Source organism: Sinocyclocheilus rhinocerous, unplaced genomic scaffold (assembly GCF_001515625.1).
Source record: "Sinocyclocheilus rhinocerous isolate Xijiao unplaced genomic scaffold, SAMN03320098_v1.1 scaffold2267, whole genome shotgun sequence".
In the NCBI taxonomy this organism is placed as follows: domain Eukaryota; kingdom Metazoa; phylum Chordata; class Actinopteri; order Cypriniformes; family Cyprinidae; genus Sinocyclocheilus; species Sinocyclocheilus rhinocerous.
Window position 1 is genome coordinate 1022025 of NW_015625573.1, and position 17377 is coordinate 1039401.

Sequence of the window (17377 nt, forward strand, 5' to 3'; positions counted from 1 at the left end):
CTAAGCGAAATTCCTATTGAAATTACTAGATTTCACTGTGAAAATTCTTTGGACCAGTGGTAGGGGAAGCCGTGGCCTAATGGTTAGAGAGTCGGACTCGTAACCCAAAGGTTGCGGGTTCGAGTCTCGTACCGGCAGGGATTGTAGGTGGGGGGAGTGAATGTACAGCGCTCTCTCCCACCTTCAATACCACGACTGAGGTGCCCTTGAGCAAAGCACCGAACCCCCAACTGCTCCCCGGGCGCTGCAGCATAAATGGCTGCCCACTGCTCCGGGTGTGTGTTCACGGTGTGTGTGTGTTCACTGCTGTGTGTGTGCACTTAGGATGGGATAAATGCAGAGCACTAATACTTGGCCATACTTGGCCACATGTCACGTCACTTAAATGTGACCGCACCTTTGCTCATGTTGTTTAACATCACCAACTCTTTTAAAAATAGTTAACTGTTGGTTGCTTTGCAAATTGCTGTAAGTGAAAAGGCCCTTAAGGGGATAGTTCACCCAAAAATGAAAATACATTATTTACTCACCCTCATGTTGTTCTAAACAATTATGACTTTCTTTCTTCTGTGGAACACAAAAATAGATATTTTATTGTATGGACAAAGATTTCTTCTTTGATGTGTTGGAGAATAAAGAAAGTCATACAGCTTTGTAACACCATGAGGGTGAGTAAATAATAACAGAATTTTCATTTTTTGGTGAATTATCCCTTTAAAGATGCACTCAGTAATGTTTATCCAAAGTAAAATTTTATACACAAGCAAAGTAAAAAGTATTTTTGAAAAATATTTTAACATCCCAGCCATGGAGTGGGTCTCTCATGGGAGCAGCCATATTGAGATCACATGACCAGCTCCACACTACTCATTTCAACTCAGTAACCTGGTTGTTTTTGGACAATTTTGTTTGTGGATTAACTTAATAATGGCTGACTACCAGTAGTGCTTTTCTACATTGGTAACTGAAAACAACTGTGCATGATGATTCATCCACAACACTAGGTGTCAGTATAAGTCCAAAACGGCCAGCGCTACACAAAAAATTACTGAGTGAACCTTTGAGACTATAATAAAGATGACCGGTCTATAAATGGTCACATTACAATAACAGACAACTATTATTCACTGAGATTGTGACAGTTCATAAACACTTCTCTGTATGACAGTGATGGCCGAAAGCACCACATGGAAGAGCAAAAGAAACACTGACGGATGTCTTTTGGGCAGACTGGTATTCACAGCAGCAGTGCCAAAGCAGCTGGTTGGAGGGAGAGAAAGAGAGCAGCACAGACTTTCTCTCTTTCTCTCTCTTTTCAAGTCTCTCTCTCGCTCTCATTTCTTCCGTGCTTTCTCTCACAATGATGTCAGTCTGCCAGTGGTTAACAGCACTCCTCCAGCGGAATGCTGAGCATGGGCGTTTTTGGCCATGCAAGAAGACGGGAGGGTGGAGAGGGAAGAAAATGAGGGCAAGAGCGAGAGACATAGAGAGTGAGAGAGAGAGAGAGAGAGAGAGAGAGAGAGAGAGCGAGAGAGAGAGAGAGAGAGAGAGAGAGAGAGAGAGCGAGTGAGAGGGAGGTCAGTGTCCTTGGCAGGTTTTGCAGCACATCTGTCTGAAGTATGCACGGCTGCAAAATTTGAACCTGAGCACTAGGGGGCAGTATGCCACTGTGTTCACATCTTTACACTCTGCGTGGACACAGAAAAAGTGCAGTCAGTCACAGAGAAATTAAATTTGCATCCTAAAAACACACAATGTTTTCAGATTTTCCAGTGACTTCAAGCATGTAACAAATTTCAACATTTGCTTTGCAATTGAAAAATCCTAACAGTTTTTTGTCAAGGGAACCACTGTGATGCTAACTTTCAGGTTGGCCTACAAAAAGTACTCACATGCATAAAGTATAGAGTTCTGCAGTGATGACGCAATCACTGCAGCACTCTATACTTTATGTAAGTGAGTACTGCAACATAATACTGTCATAAAATTAAGTTAGTATAGCTGCTAAAGCTAAAAGAGCAACGCATTATGGGCAATATTTGCCAAAAATACTTCAGTATGCTATTCAACATACTATGATTTGGAATGTACTAATTATAATATTATATATGACCAATGGTCAGCTAATTGGGATGCAAAGTGTGTCTGCTTGCCCTTTGACCTCTAACCTTCAGGGTTATCTGTAGGGCCATTTTTATCACACTTGCTCTTGCACTGCTGCATGGAGGCGGGACGATGTGTCTCTGTGCACTCATTAGATGGCTGGCCAATGTGTGTCAGACACTGCACTAAACGAATCTCTTGACCCATACCGCACCAAGCCGAACACTGGAACACACACAAAAACACACGTCAAACAAGACAGGAACATGTATAAAACAAGAAAAAGTTTTCATGGAACCTCACATATCTGGTTTCAACAATTCATTTTTGGACATTTTGATTCCTGTCCTTTTTTATATGTCCGACATCATTTTTTGGAAAGAATGAGAACATTGGGTATATTAATTTAAAAATAGCTTTTTTTGCTGGGTCAGGAGAACATTCTTGCCATTCACAGCGATTCAAGGCATAATCTAATTTTGCTTACACATTAAACACTTATGTCAGATGTTTTAAGTGCTTGTGATGAAATCACAAAGTGACAATCTCACAGCTTTAAATGAGATCTCACCTCTCCCCAGGGTCCTGTAACCCACTGAGGTGGTGGACAACGTTGTATGTTGCAGCGCACCCTGGTGGTCGGGTGGCTTTGTTTCGGGCACTCTGACTCTGGCAACGTTTCACCGTTCTCTCCACTTCTGCACAAAATCACTCTGTACCTGTAACCCGGACCACAGCTAGGAGTACACTGCAAAAGATACATGATAACAAAGAGACAATACCAAATTACACCAAAGATCGAAGTAAGATTTTACTAGACTACTAGTCTAATTGAACCCGAAAAATAAGACACCCTAGCTGACTGCTAGTTGGTCAGACCAGTTCTTAAGACACAGTCTTAACATATAGGCAGCTGGACCCAGATGTTTCTCACCTCAGACCAGTCCAGGGCATGCCATTCTGGTGGGCAGGTGTGGTTGTTGCAGGGCTCGGTGACGGAAGGCTGTGGTGGGGTGCAGGCCGTGTTATCAAGGACTTTCTCCTCTGTTACCGAGATCTTTCTTTTACACAGCACTTCCCGCGTCCGCACTCCTCCGTTACAGCTCCGACTGCAATCTGACCAGTCTCCTGTCCACCACCTGACAGATACACAGATACCAGAATATATCAGGCATTGATGGCATGTCGCATCACGTTGATCAGGAACACCAAAGACGTTATGTGAAGTCTTGTGCATGTACAGTACAAAAGTCTAAGACTTTTGAAATTTGGGGGGAAAAAAATAAACCTGGAAAGAAACAAATTTGAAAAAAGTTTACTATTTAAACAATTTAAAACAATGATACAAGAATACAAAAAAATATCAATAATGAAAAATAATTTGCTATTAAAATGAAAAAGATATAAGAAAACAAAAAAATATATAAATATGCTTATGAATATTAATTAGCATATGTGAATGTGGTACAGTGATTTAGATAGTATAGTCAATTGCACTGACTGGCTAATCAGTGGTCCTTCGATGATGTCTGGTAAGCATCAGGACACATTAGCATACAAATCTGATGTGGCCCCTGACCATTTCTGAATGTGGTTTGCATGATCAAATCACCATGTGTTTCCATATGCATCCCATTTGCACCTATATTTAGCATGGAGCATATATGATCGGGATGGATGTTAATGCCACACACACAAACACATACAGAACACCCACATTGGAGAACAGGGCTCCAAGTTGCAGGGTCTTTTCTTGTCTTTGGGCTTGTTTTTCTTGTCGCAGAAGTGGTTGTACACCACAGAGAGATCGGCTTGTTTCTTGCACACTACCTGCTGGACTTGAACCCCTGTGACAAAAAGAACAGTCTTCGTTATATAAATCACAGTAGATTACCATAAACCCTAATCATACAAACATGAAGCTTTGATGTCAGTGCTGTTTCATTCTTGTCTTTGTGTAAATACACAATCCCTGTGAAGTTATTATGGTATGATGGTTGTGCCAGTTTTGTTGAACACTGTGGCTCTGTTCCAAAATCTAGTGAGCAGCCTTGCTGCTTACCACCTAAACAGACAGCTGCCTTCTAAAGCAGCATTCTAACTGAAATGGAACCTTATAAGGTCACTGAATTGGTGACCAATATCAAAATTATGGCCCAATACAAATAATTTTATTTCACATTTTTAATTATGTCACATTTTATAAGCAAAAACAAATAAAAGGCTGATATTAAAATCACTTAAAAATAAAAATAGTTTTAAATGCTACAAGTGAAATTAGGCATCACAAAAATATTAAGTGTACAGCATAATAAATAATTTGAGATCTGCTAAAAAATTACATTTAACAGTGTTATGAAATTAGTGTTTTTGAAAATGAACTTTTGAGTGTTACATGATGGCAAAGGTAATCTAAATGTAAAAATAGGTGAAATGAGAATGCATAATTAGATTTCCATTGTTGGCTGATTTATATCCAATATGGACCAATATGTACCAAAATATTGTATAATATATGGTACCAATATACTGTACATCACTTTTTTAAACAACACTTCTCAGCATCATAATCAACATTTATTTTACCTGTTATTTTGGATTTATTTTAATGCATTATGGCATTGTCTTCTCCATTATGGTTGTTAACTAAAAACCTTCATGATGCCTTAGAATGCTCCCTATGAGGCAGCTCACAAGATTCTGGAGCAGAGTCTATGTTTTCGACAGCAAATTAGTTCTGAGTCATAGCTAATAGTTTCTTATCAGCAAGACAAATACGGGTCATTAACTCACAAAGCATGAATGCAAGAATAATAGGGAAAGAGCTTGAGGATAGGAAGTGACATCAAAGCTGGTGTTCTTGGTGTATACAGTCGATGTAATTGTTATTTTTTTTACAGGCTTTCAAATGGTTCACACACATCCTAATGGCAGACATGGGAAATTTACATTGTTCGTGTGAACGGTGTTGGACAACTTGACTTTCTTATGCATTTAGTAGTCACTGTGAATGTGTACACAATTTAAATTCAGTTTCTTTGAGGAAAACCTTGCAATGCCACTTCCACGTGTGAATGATTTCATTATGTGCGTCAGTAAACAGACAATGAAACTATAACAGACAGAAAACAGTCACCTCCTGCACACAGCGCAGAGCAGCTGGACCAGGATGTATAATGCCAGGCGTAACTGCTCAGGGGATCTCTGTTGACAGGTGGGTTAAAACGGTAATGGATCCCAGGATTTTCCTCACGGACCAACACCTGCAACACACCACACAACAGTGGACTGAACTGACTGATCCGGCCATCAAACACTCGGATTTCAAGCATTTAGCATTTTCATGAATTTGGATAGTTTGTAAATTAAATCAAATAAATGTTTTCCAACAGATTTTGCAAAAACTACCCATCTTCTATTGCTAGGACAAGCTGATAGTCTAAACTCACAACACTGCTGCTGTGTCGGTTGATCAAGATGCTAAAAAACAAAACACAAAACAAAACAAAACAAAGAAACACATTGTTTACACTTTTTGGGGCAATTAACCTACAAATAGCTTACTCATTGTTCTCTCAGCATATTAAACTGGGATAGGAGAAAAGTATTTATGAAAAATATTGAAAAAATTACACACTTCAGCTTTGAATAACATTTATACAGAAAATTGCACTTGACCCACATTGCAAATACACTGCAGCTGTTTAAATTCTGAGGCATCTGTACCAACACCAGCAGTGCATAAATATCATGCTTGAACAGACCACCCAGCATCTCTGAGTTACCATGACGATCAGGGTCATGTTGGTGGGTCCAAGTGCTTCCAGGGTCTCCGGTTCATTGGCGGGTCGGCGGTAGTGGAAGGTGGTTCCCGCAATGTCGAAGCGTCTTGGTGTGTCGATGGTCAGCTTGCCGTTGATGAAGTACTGATCCCCTTTGCTCTTCAACACTATGGTATGGAAAGGGTTAATGATTAATGGGCCTCAAAACACAACAGACTCTTCGACATGGACACCGAACACTGTGCTAAACAAGGTTTTACACTTGTAAAAGGAAGTTGGAACTACTTTGGTTCCAAAAGTATAGCATGTGTTGTTAGAATGTTTTTTTTTATTGGCAACAAGCAACCAATCAATAAAGTTACGGAGCCCCTAAGAGCTATGGCAAAATGGGGAAAATATGAGATAGGAGGAAAAGTATTGTGTTTTTCCAGAGAAACTCTGCTTCGCTTGCAAAAGCACTGAAATGTAGTTTTTTCTCCCATCTTAAATTATTTCCATCAACAGTTTTGTGTTCGCTCTTAAAACATCAGCATTCGCTCTCAAAACTTTTGCGTTCACTCTTAAAACATCAGCATTCGCTCTCAAAACTTTTGCGTTCACTCTTAAAACATCAGCATTCGCTCTCAAAACTTTTGCGTTCACTCTTAAAACATCAGCATTCGCTCTCAAAACTTTTGCGTTCACTCTTAAAACATCAGCATTCGCTCTCAAAACTTTTGCGTTCACTCTTAAAACATCAGCATTCACTCTCAAAACGTTTGTGTTCACTCTTAAAACATCAGCATTCGCTCTCAAAACTTTTGCTTTCACTCTCAAAACTTTAGCATTCGCTCTCAAAACTTTTGCTTTCACTCTCTAAACTTCAGCATTCACTCTCAAAACTTTTGCGTTCTGCTGAGAACTTGTGAGCAAACGCAAAACCGGTAATGTAAATAATATGAGATGGCAGAAAAACTATATTTCTATTCTTCTGAAAGCAAATGCAAAATTTTTTGGGGGGGATGCAACACTTCACTTTAAATTACATTAACTGCCAATATTTCCACAAAAGGGAGAGCAGTTATTAAATCAGGTAGTGTATTTATTGTGTATAACCAAATGATCTCATAAATTCACATATTAAATGATGGTTTACAAACGCATATTTTAAAATCTTGAAACCTGACTATCCAGGTTTAATTACTAGCCAGGGTGAAATATGAACAATATAACCTGGATAACCTGGGATATAACCAAGATAACCAATATAACCAAGCTAACCTGGGATAAATGACCATGGGTTAACAATTAAAAAATGTGAAAAGGCAACAAGAGTGTATTAGTTCTGCTTCCCATAAGAGGCTCATATTTGAGTCAAACCATGAAAAATTGTGTCTCACCCAAGTAATTGTGAGAGACATTGAGCTCTTGGATGTGTATGAATACTGATCCTTTGGGGATCCTGACCACCTCCTCATAACCTAAGAGAGAACACACACACACATACATTTATTCACAGCAAGAGTACAATGCTGTTAGTGGTGCTTCACTGAGAGTGACTGTGATGGGATATGCAGAGGTTTGAGATTCCAACCAAATTCCTGGGCAACGTTCCTCAGTTCTGCTGCCCAACACACAATGTGTTTAAGGCCAGATTCCACCACAGGCCTGCAAACAACTCCAGCTTCTGACCAAGTAAAAAAAGAAAAGAGCTAAACTAATTTTTCAACCCAGTCCTGCCACTGACAGAGTTTGTTATGAACAGTCAAGAGGCGACGAGTGTGCCACAAAGAATTAAACCATCAACTAAGGATAGAAATCTGTTGATTCTGGTTCTGATTACTCTTAACAGTTTTGGTTCCTTAAGGATTCCATGAACAATTCTTGTACTATTTATGTGGAAGATATAATTATGTGGAATATATTATATAAAATACATTAAAAATACTAAAAAAAGTAAACATTTCATCCATTCATTCATTCATTCATTCATTCATTCATTCGTTAAACACTAATCATTCTATTTTAAACCATATTCAGAAGTGTTTTTGATTCACTAAACAGAACAAGTTCAAGAGTCCATTTTTTCAGAAATTTAACTAGTCGTGCAGGACACACCATCATATGTATGCATGCATATTCGACTGCTTTACAGAATCAAAAATGCTGGCATTTTTCAATAAATGGATCCGGTTCTGAATAAGAACCCAGATATACTAGAGTACTCAACATATACACACATACACAAAGAGAGAGAAGCAGGCAGACATGAACAATTAGTGGTCATTTGTGTGGATTGGTCAGTCAGTTGTCATTTTGTGGAGCATCTCATTCATTGACCACATTTTTAAATAAACTGTTTCTTTGTGTTTAAATTGTGTTTGTACCCTCAAGAACCCTGAGCTAAAAAATACAGCCAGAGCCAAGAATAGCCCATCATCTCGGCCTCGGCTAGCCATTGCGGTCAATGTTCTCCTGCCGCCCGCCCAGGGAGTGGCCCACTAGAGCTTCCTGCAGCTGAGAATAGCCCTCAGTCCAGCACACAGCCAACAGCCTGCCATTCAACAACACCACCCACATCCGAACCGGCTCTTATGCAAACCGCTGCTAATTCACAAAACGGCATCACAACACTTCCACTCAATCTACACATCAGTGTCATTTACCTGTTTATTATTCCTTTGATGGCAAAGCTGAATTTTCAGCATCATTATTCCAGTCTTCAATGTCACATGATCCTTCAGAAATCATTCTAATATGCTGATTTGGTGCTTATCATTTAGCATTATTTTCAATGTTGAAAACAGTTGTGCTGCTTAATATTTTTGTGGAAACTGTGGCGTTTTTCAGATGACTTCAATCTCTCACTCTCAACCACCCTCATCCTAACTGAAGTGTGTCTGTTTCAGAACAAACCATTGGAAGGAATTCTGCATGGCTGAGATCCTGTATCAGCGTTTATGACTTGGGCCTTGCATGTGAGCAGGTAATTATGAAACGTCTTTTCAGAATGGCAGGAGTCTCTGTGCACCCCTCAACAGTAAGGCAGCTGTCCAACACATATCTGACCTGAAGTACGATGCTCACCACACAAACACTTACACACATTGTTTGAGGTTCTATAAAGTGATTGTATAACTTCTCTGAACACATCTAAAGTCTGAAGAGGGCCATCAACAGGAATTTTGGGCCCTTTTACTGTAAATTACTCTGGGTTCCTTACCTTTTTTTAAGAATAAAAATGTCAACATTGATATGGCCTGGTGGAGAAAGCAAACAATCTGATATGCTGCATTACATTGATATATTTGTGGGGAAAAAATGAAGTGACAGTAAAAACTTTTACATTGTTACAAAAAAAAAAACAATTTCGACCTCCTACTTATCAAAATAATCCAGAAAAAAAATCAGTTTCCACAAAAATATTCAGCAAATATTCAACTGTGATAATAAAAAGAAACATTTCTTGAGCACCAAAGCAGCATATTAGAGTGGTTTATGAAGGATCATGTGACGCTGAAGACTGGAGTAATGACTTTGCCATTTAAAAATTTTATACAACAGCTATTCGAAATTGTATTTTATTTTCCCATTTTTTCTGTGCTTCTATGTATTTCACTCTTAGTTTGTAGATTTAATTTCTGCCAACTCTACTTTGTAAACACCATTTTAAAAGGTGCTATTAAAATAACGTTTACTTGTCTGTTACTGTAAACTCATTTGGTTTTGCACTGTACCATTAAACTGCTTTTGGCCTCCATCTCCATCTTTCCTTTTCTTCTATGGTGAGCTGATTTTCATTTCGTTTTTGACAACTTGACTCAATGACTTCTCGTGCCTGCTCAGCGTCAAAACATACCGCAAAGCGATTAGATAATTTTTTTAGAGAGGGTGGAGGGTTTGAAATATTAAAACAACTTGCAACACATTTGTATTTTTTTACAGTGAAATGCACTGAATTACTTAGTAGAAGAAACCGCTAGAATCGTTTCCACCTTTTCACCCAATTAACTACAGTCTTGTCTCAAAATGCAATTTGATTTTAATGTTTTCCAGTTCATGACTTCAACAGCTAATTGAGAAGCGTGTTTACTGACAACTCTCTGGACACAGGCTGAGAAAGCACTAACTGGAGAACAGGAAAGCAGAATTATCAGGGGCTTTAAAGAGGTTGGTGTGTGCCACTGAAGGAAGGAGCAACAGTCTCTCTTATGTCCTGGACAATCCAGTTCACTTGGACTTCTCGGTTAGATCCAGGCCTCAAAATACTACCCCAGACACCAGAGGAACTTGCCAAGGCTGCTCCCAGTACCTCAAAGCATGTCACACACACACATTTCTGAGGTTTGGGGGGGGAGCTACTCAATTCAGGCACCAGGCTTATGTTTCTTCAGTTAACAAGAGAAATAGCAGTCTCACATGTGCATTTGCAGTCTTCACTTAACTATTAAGAGAAAAAATTATACTATCCATCTTCTCAAGGACACTAAGGGGAAATTCACTTAAAATAAATTTGTGCCTCATGATAGCGTTGTTTATTTGCACATGCTGTCTGCATCGTTTTAACCCCTGTAAATCAAGTAATGGTGTGATCGCTACTGCAAAATTAGTGCTTATCACAATTTGCATTGGCCTCATGCTTAGAAATACACCCAGACTACAGACAATAAAGTGTTAAGTGACAATAAAGTTTAAACAATTTCTGCTGCCATGACCTCTAGAAAATGGACACAACCGTCCCTTTTAAACAGCCCTTTCTACGGGCGGTAATAGTGATACTTTAAAGTCAACATGAATTGCTGTACACAACAATAATGTGACATATTTCTGACTGAAACATCATAATTAATGGAAAATAAAAATATAGGGTGGAACTTGTTTTTATCAATTCCTGATGGAAAAAAGTAATTCCAGAATGGAGTCAGACTGCATAAGTCATGGTGTGACTAAAACAATGGCTGAATAGCTTTTGACTGTTGATTAATGCGATCTTATATTAAGTCAACAAACAAGCAAAAATTATTCAGAGTAAAAGCAAGTTTTTATTTCTGAGGATTTACAGTTGATGTTAAAATTATTATACAAGATTCCCTGATGTTAAACTAAATCATCAATGAGTGAATTGTGCTTTAATCTGTACAATGGCCCAGAAATAAACTACTTTAGCTCTACTTAAAGCTGAGAGGAATAATAATTTAGCACCCAACTCTGTGCCGAACTGAGCTTTAGTTCAGCATTAGGGGATCATATTTTAACACCAACTGTAAATCCACAGCAATAGACACTCTACCTCTGTCAAGAGACTGAATCTATCCCAACGAGGGCTTGCATTTTAACACCTAAAACATCATTTCACGAGACTGTTTGTCTGAAATGGAATTGTCTGTGGAAACTGTTCAACGCCCGGGTCCTCAGTGAGATATTTCAGCAATGTTTCTTTTGCACATATTGTTACAAATTGTTCCAGTTCAAACCGAAGTGCACACACTTAGTACCTCCTTCAGACAAGGAGTCATTGAAGACCCCCTCGATGACCTGGCAGCTGCTCCCATCTCCTCCACAAATGCGGCAGCGATCTTCCCGAACATCCGAGCCTAGGATCCGGTCACAGCCCACATGCTGCAGATACACACACATATTTAGAGAGGTCAACGGTCAAGGCAAAGGTCACAATATTTACCGGCAAAAAGGAATGTACAATTTTCAGATATTACACTAAATATATACATAGATTTGCTTCATTGTCTGTGCAAAAATTATAATTATAATCTTTATAATAATTATAATCACTTATATGCAATATTACATGCAGTTTTATTTAATTTATATTGTGGATTTAGCTGATCTCATATAAAGTAGTTCAGTTTACTTGATTTTCAGCCCCAATATGCATACTGTGATTGTACAATTTTACTGGTCTTCTACAGTACATTTTTATTCTTCTAAAAACACTGTTTTTGCTTTGTTAATATTTTGTCTTGACTTTAATTTACTGTAAGTTATCAATCATATCTTTCTAGCAAAACTTCAAATACAGAACAAAACATACCCTGCTTACAAAGGATGTCTTTTTTGAATGTTGTATATGGAGTAATTAGGCATATCTCTATACAAATGAACATTTGTATGGAGCTATTGTTCATGCTCTGTTTAATAAATTATACTTAATATGAAAATGATCAACTTCACATCATTCACAGTCAAATAATGTATTGCCATGTGCTCTGCAAAAATATTTCATGCTTGAACTGAAAATGGTAGAACAACCATTAGACAGCTGTGTATTCATTCATTCATTAAAAAAAAAAAATATATATATTTTTTCTAATATTTTAGTCAACAGTAGGCTATGTATTCTGCACTGACTCCAGACCCCATGAACATGTCAAGGACAAAGCATATGTTCAGATTTTCACACAATAAGTGATTTTATTGTGCTTTTACATTCTTTTTTAAGCTTGAGTTTCTAATCACTGTGATTGCACGAAAAAAAAAAACAATCAGTACATTCTTCAAAATTCACTCCTATTCACTTTTATTAATTCATATTATTATCCATAATACTTTCAAATGTTCATAATCAGTAAATACAGTGCCGTGAAAAGGTTTTTGCCCCCTTCCTGTTTTTTTTACAAGGGGGCAAAAATGTTTTCACACCACTGTATGTCTATTCTGACTGAACCTGTGTCTTTATACTTTTTCATATTTTATTATTTAATTTAATTATGATGTGTTTTTGTATTTATGTGTGCACTAGAAGCTTTATTACCAAGAAAAACGTGTGTGCAAGCAGTTGGCAATAAAGATCTTTCTGATTCTGATTCCCCTAAGTTTCTTTGTTCTATCCCACAGAGGAAAGTAAGTCAAGGGCTTAAATGGTGTTAACATATTTAACTAATCACATGTATTAACATGTTACTTTTTGACAGCCCTAATATAAATATCAAGGTTTGACGTATAATCTCAAGAGCAATCCCAGAATTCGAGAGATCACAATTAATTTTCACTGACATTGTGCAAAGCAATTGCAAGTTTCTCCAAAGGGGCCAAATCTGCACACAATCCAGACCATTAAAGAAGAAACTGAAGGGTCTCTGCTGTCAGTATGTAAAACGTAACACACAAAATGAACTTAGCAACCAGCAGACCTGAAACTGCTTGAGTCTTTCCAAATCCAGGACTGTGCAACTTCACAAAAATCCCACTAAAGCGCCAAAGACTTTTGTTGACCTGGCCTAGATTCCATAACCTGCAAATGTGTGACCTATTTCCTCACTACAACAATGGTAAGTCAATGGCTGCTTGGAGCGGGTTGGGCATGTCCTCTGCTGGAACAAATAGAGCTTAGCTTTGGGACGCATGGTTATACAGGCTGTTTTTAATGCCTTGTTCTTTAAAGCTCTTGCTTTCATAATCAAACCCTTACTGTATGGAAGCTAAGCCACCATAAGGTTGCAAACACTACTTTGATTTCTCCCCCTGCTGTTCTTCGGTTTTTATATGCACCATAAATAAGAAAGCAGAGTAACGAGTGAGGGAAGGAGACGGAGGAAGAGAGGAAAGAGAGCAGGGAAGGAAAGAAATGGAGAAAGAGTGAGAGCTGATGGCGGGGAGGGAGGGAGAAGTCACTGTGATCATGTTCAGCTGTGTGTACTGAGGACAGATGGATCTGGGGGGTCATCGAGTTCTTGCGGCATTCAGAGCAGAGAAGAACGGGGCTGGACTGAACTGAACTGTTGATAAAAACAACCACTGGTCTAGACAACAGTGCAAAGATAAACCAGCCCAACTCGCTCCAAAGGCACACATGCAGCATGGCCTGTGTAGTACAACAAAGTAAAACAGAAAATAAAGTACACTACAGTTTGCATTATGAAACATGCTAATGAACAACATATTTTAAGCCACTTTCACACTTTGTTTGATTGTTTGCTCCAAACCAGAGTTCAGTTCCAGCTGGTCTCTCTTCGCATTGTACTTTTGGGTTAGAAGAACCCAACATCAAAGCAAGTACCACCATGAGTTCTAGCGGCAGCTGTTTACCATAGTAACTAGCTAATGATTCGGATGAGTACATGCCAACTTTAATGTTTTATTCATGTTTTTGTCACTTTCAATTTTCCACCAAAACATTATACAGAACAGCACTTGCGTTTAGCTCCCGTGGATGTATTACCAAAGGTCATTTATTTTAGGTGCCACAACAAAAAAATTCTTTTTTAATTCATGTATTCATTTATTTATGCTAATTATTTTTAATTGCAAACACAAAAACTTAACATTTAATGAAAAATCTAAATAAATTTGATCATTCTTTTGTATAATAATAATAATAATAATAATAATAACTAGTAGTAGTAGCACTAGTAAAGAAAAAATAATATTTAATGAAAAATATAAATGAATAAACTGAACATTCTTTTGTGGTGGCATCTGTCAAAATAATAATAATAATAATAATAATAATAATAATAATAATGAATTATTATTGTTGTTGTTAATATTTTTTCCCTTTATAATATAAAAATATACAACAATCTGGAAATTATACAGCTATAATGAAATTGTAAAACAATGGCATATGATACAAAAAATTACTGTCTGGTTTGTAGTTTTCAACACATTCTTATTGATGCTTTTAAAATAATTTAAAATAATTTTAAGTCACTTTTGCAAAAGTTTGTTACCCAGCTGGACAACATTACTTTGTTGACAATTGGCAACAATGTGGAAAACATTTAAAGAAATTTTCGCAATGTTTAAGTTACGTCATCCGAAATGTGCTGCATGTGTTTAAGATACAAAAAAAAATAAATGTACAAGAGCAGTGAATATGACATTTTCAGAAGTAACACAATAATTGCCCAAAAAGGCAAGTGACTGTTCTGCCAAAAAAACTTTGTTCGGCCCAAACCTCTCTCACATTGGCCACAGGACAGCAGCCTATGTTTATTGTTGAGCCCTGAAGCTATAGAAAATCACTTTCACACCAACCAAACGATACTGAACTCTGATGTCTAAAAAGCTTTAGCATTAAAGCACCCTTAATAGTTAGTGAAAAATGGGCCGAGGAGCAATGGAGTCTTAAAGGGTTAGTTCACCCCAAAATGAAAATTCTGTCATTAATTCTGTCATGTGAACGCGCGTCCACAAGTGACGCAGTAGAGACGAAAATGTGGAATAAAGTCGTTAATTTTTCTTTGCGCAAAAAAGTATTCTCGTAGCTTTGTAACTTTACAGTTGAACCACTGATGTCACACGGACTACTTTGTCGATCATCTTGGTACTTTTCTGGACCTTGAAAGTGGTAGTTACCTTGCTGTCTATGGGAGGGTCAGAGAGCCCTCAGATTTCATCAAAAATATCTTAAATTGTGTTCCTAAGATGAACGAAGGTCTTACGGGTTTGAAACGACACGAGGGTGAGTAATTAATGACAGAATTTTCATTTTTGGGTGAACTAACACTTTAACAGCTCAGATCTCTAATTAAATCCAGGATGCTCCACATTGCTACAATAATGCATTGAGAGATTGGTGAATCTATGTGTCTAGAGGGACTTTTTCCTCTTCTGTTCTGTCTCTTGCTCTGGCAGAAGTTCAAAGCCACAAACCCAACAACTGGAAAAGCATATTGTATCTGAAACCTCTCAGATACGTATACTTGAAGAAAAGAGTGTGTGACTGTCTCACCTTACACTCGCCATTAACACAAACGTCCAGAGAGTCGTCCCGGCAAGGTGTGCCGTCCACCACAGCTGGAGCGCGCTCAGTGTAGAAGTTATAGCCCTCTGCCAGGCAGTTCAGCGAGCATGACTTCACTCCACCTGCAGCCAAAACGTGCAAAACATCATGCCTCAACAATCATGAGCCATTCAGTCAGAAACATGTTACATACTTAAAAAAAGAGCTAGATACTCAGATACTCAGTAAGACATGGAGTTATATACCATAGAAAAGACAAAGGAAGCTAGTCTAATAGTGACATATCCTCATGAGCATCACAGGACATCATAAAATCTACAAAGGCACTAAGTGTACATGTGGTATATGGGACAGAAATTTAATATGACACATTGTAAGTAATGCTAGCTTCTTGTACAGAACTGACTCCTCATGTGTTATGCATTGTTAAATTTACAACATTACACAACGGCAAAACAAACTTGAAAACAAACTGCTGGCAAATTTGCTCTGTAGTTCAATGCGCCTCCAACAATGGAGACACGTGAACGGCGTATTTCATGCAGCCAAACAGAGCTTTATAACTATACTAACTCTGCGGGACGGCCGCCAGCACTCTGTAGAGTTCCATGGCTGCATGTGGTATTTTAAATAGCTTGTGAGGTTTATGTTAGTTAGTTTATTCTTCCACTGCTGTTACATCCTTGAGTAGCAGAAGAGGGGGTCCGGGGCACATTTCAGATGACTTGCTTATGGGTAAACCAGCTGAAACGCTTTCTACACACACTTGCTTTATTCCCCTGTTTTCTCTGTAACGCCCCTACAAATTTGAGAACACGATGGAGAGAAAAACAGCCTCTCCCAGCATATTCCCTGAGAGACAAAGAAGAAATCATGCAACGTTTAGGAGAAACGTTAAACACTGTCTACATAAAACAACTTCAAATATGACAATGCATGTATTGTCTTTGATTGAAATAGTGTGGATAAATGACATTGAAGCTAACCATAGGGAAGAAAAGTAAAATAAAAAAAGAGATCTCTTTAACATTTCAAATATTTCTCCTAGACAGAAATGAGGTTTCTTTAAAATCGAATTGAGATTTTTGCTTGAGTCTCCTGCTTCTCAAACTTGTCTCCGGAGACAAAAACTCTAACACTCTCACAATGGTCTCCTTTAAAGCTTTAAAAGAGATCTCAACAACATCACACACTGTGCTCAGACATTTCTCCTAGTTTAAAGACTGTGGTGGTCTCATATTTGTCTCCTCCAATGTTTCAAACAAGAACAGCATCACACACTGTGCTCAGATTTTTCTCCTTAGCTACAGACATTGGATCTCTCACATTTGTCTCCTTTAAAGCTTTAGAAGAGATCTAAACAAAATCACACACTGTGCTCAGATATTTCTCCTTAGCTAGAGACTCTGGATCACTCACATTTGTCTCCTTTAAAGCTTTAGAAGAGATCTCAACAAAATCACACACTGTGCTCAGATATTTCTCCTTAGCTAGAAACTCTGGATCTCTCACATTTGTCTCTTTTAAAGCTTTTGAAGAGATTTCAACAAAATCACACACTGCTTAGATATTTCTCCTTAGCTAAAGACTCTGGTGGTCTCACATTTGTCTCCTTTAAAGCTTTAGAAGAGATCTCGACAACATAAAACACTGTGCTCAGATTTTTATCCTTAGCTAGAGACTCTGGATCTCTCACATTTGTATCCTCAAAAGTTTAGATGAGATCTCAACAACATCACACAGTGTGCTCAGATTTTTACACTAAACTAAACCTACACTAAAGACTCGGGAGCTCTCATATTTGTCTCCT

The 17377-nt window shown here is 38.0% G+C and overlaps 1 protein-coding gene across 1 annotated transcript; it reads right to left on the reverse strand.

Annotated features, from left to right (window-relative positions):
- Positions 1–818: 818 nt before the first annotated feature.
- On the reverse strand, positions 819–16177 carry LOC107751071 (A disintegrin and metalloproteinase with thrombospondin motifs 6-like). The gene is made up of 12 exons (XM_016566665.1): positions 16141–16177; positions 15556–15689; positions 11360–11483; positions 7265–7345; positions 5889–6052; positions 5240–5366; positions 3821–3950; positions 3038–3242; positions 2675–2851; positions 2169–2328; positions 1557–1688; positions 819–1492 (listed from the first exon to the last, which is right to left on the reverse strand). Exons 1-11 carry the CDS (start codon positions 16175–16177, stop codon positions 1579–1581), a joined length of 1449 nt encoding a protein of 482 aa, XP_016422151.1. The 3' UTR covers positions 819–1492; positions 1557–1578.
- Positions 16178–17377: the final 1200 nt, after the last annotated feature.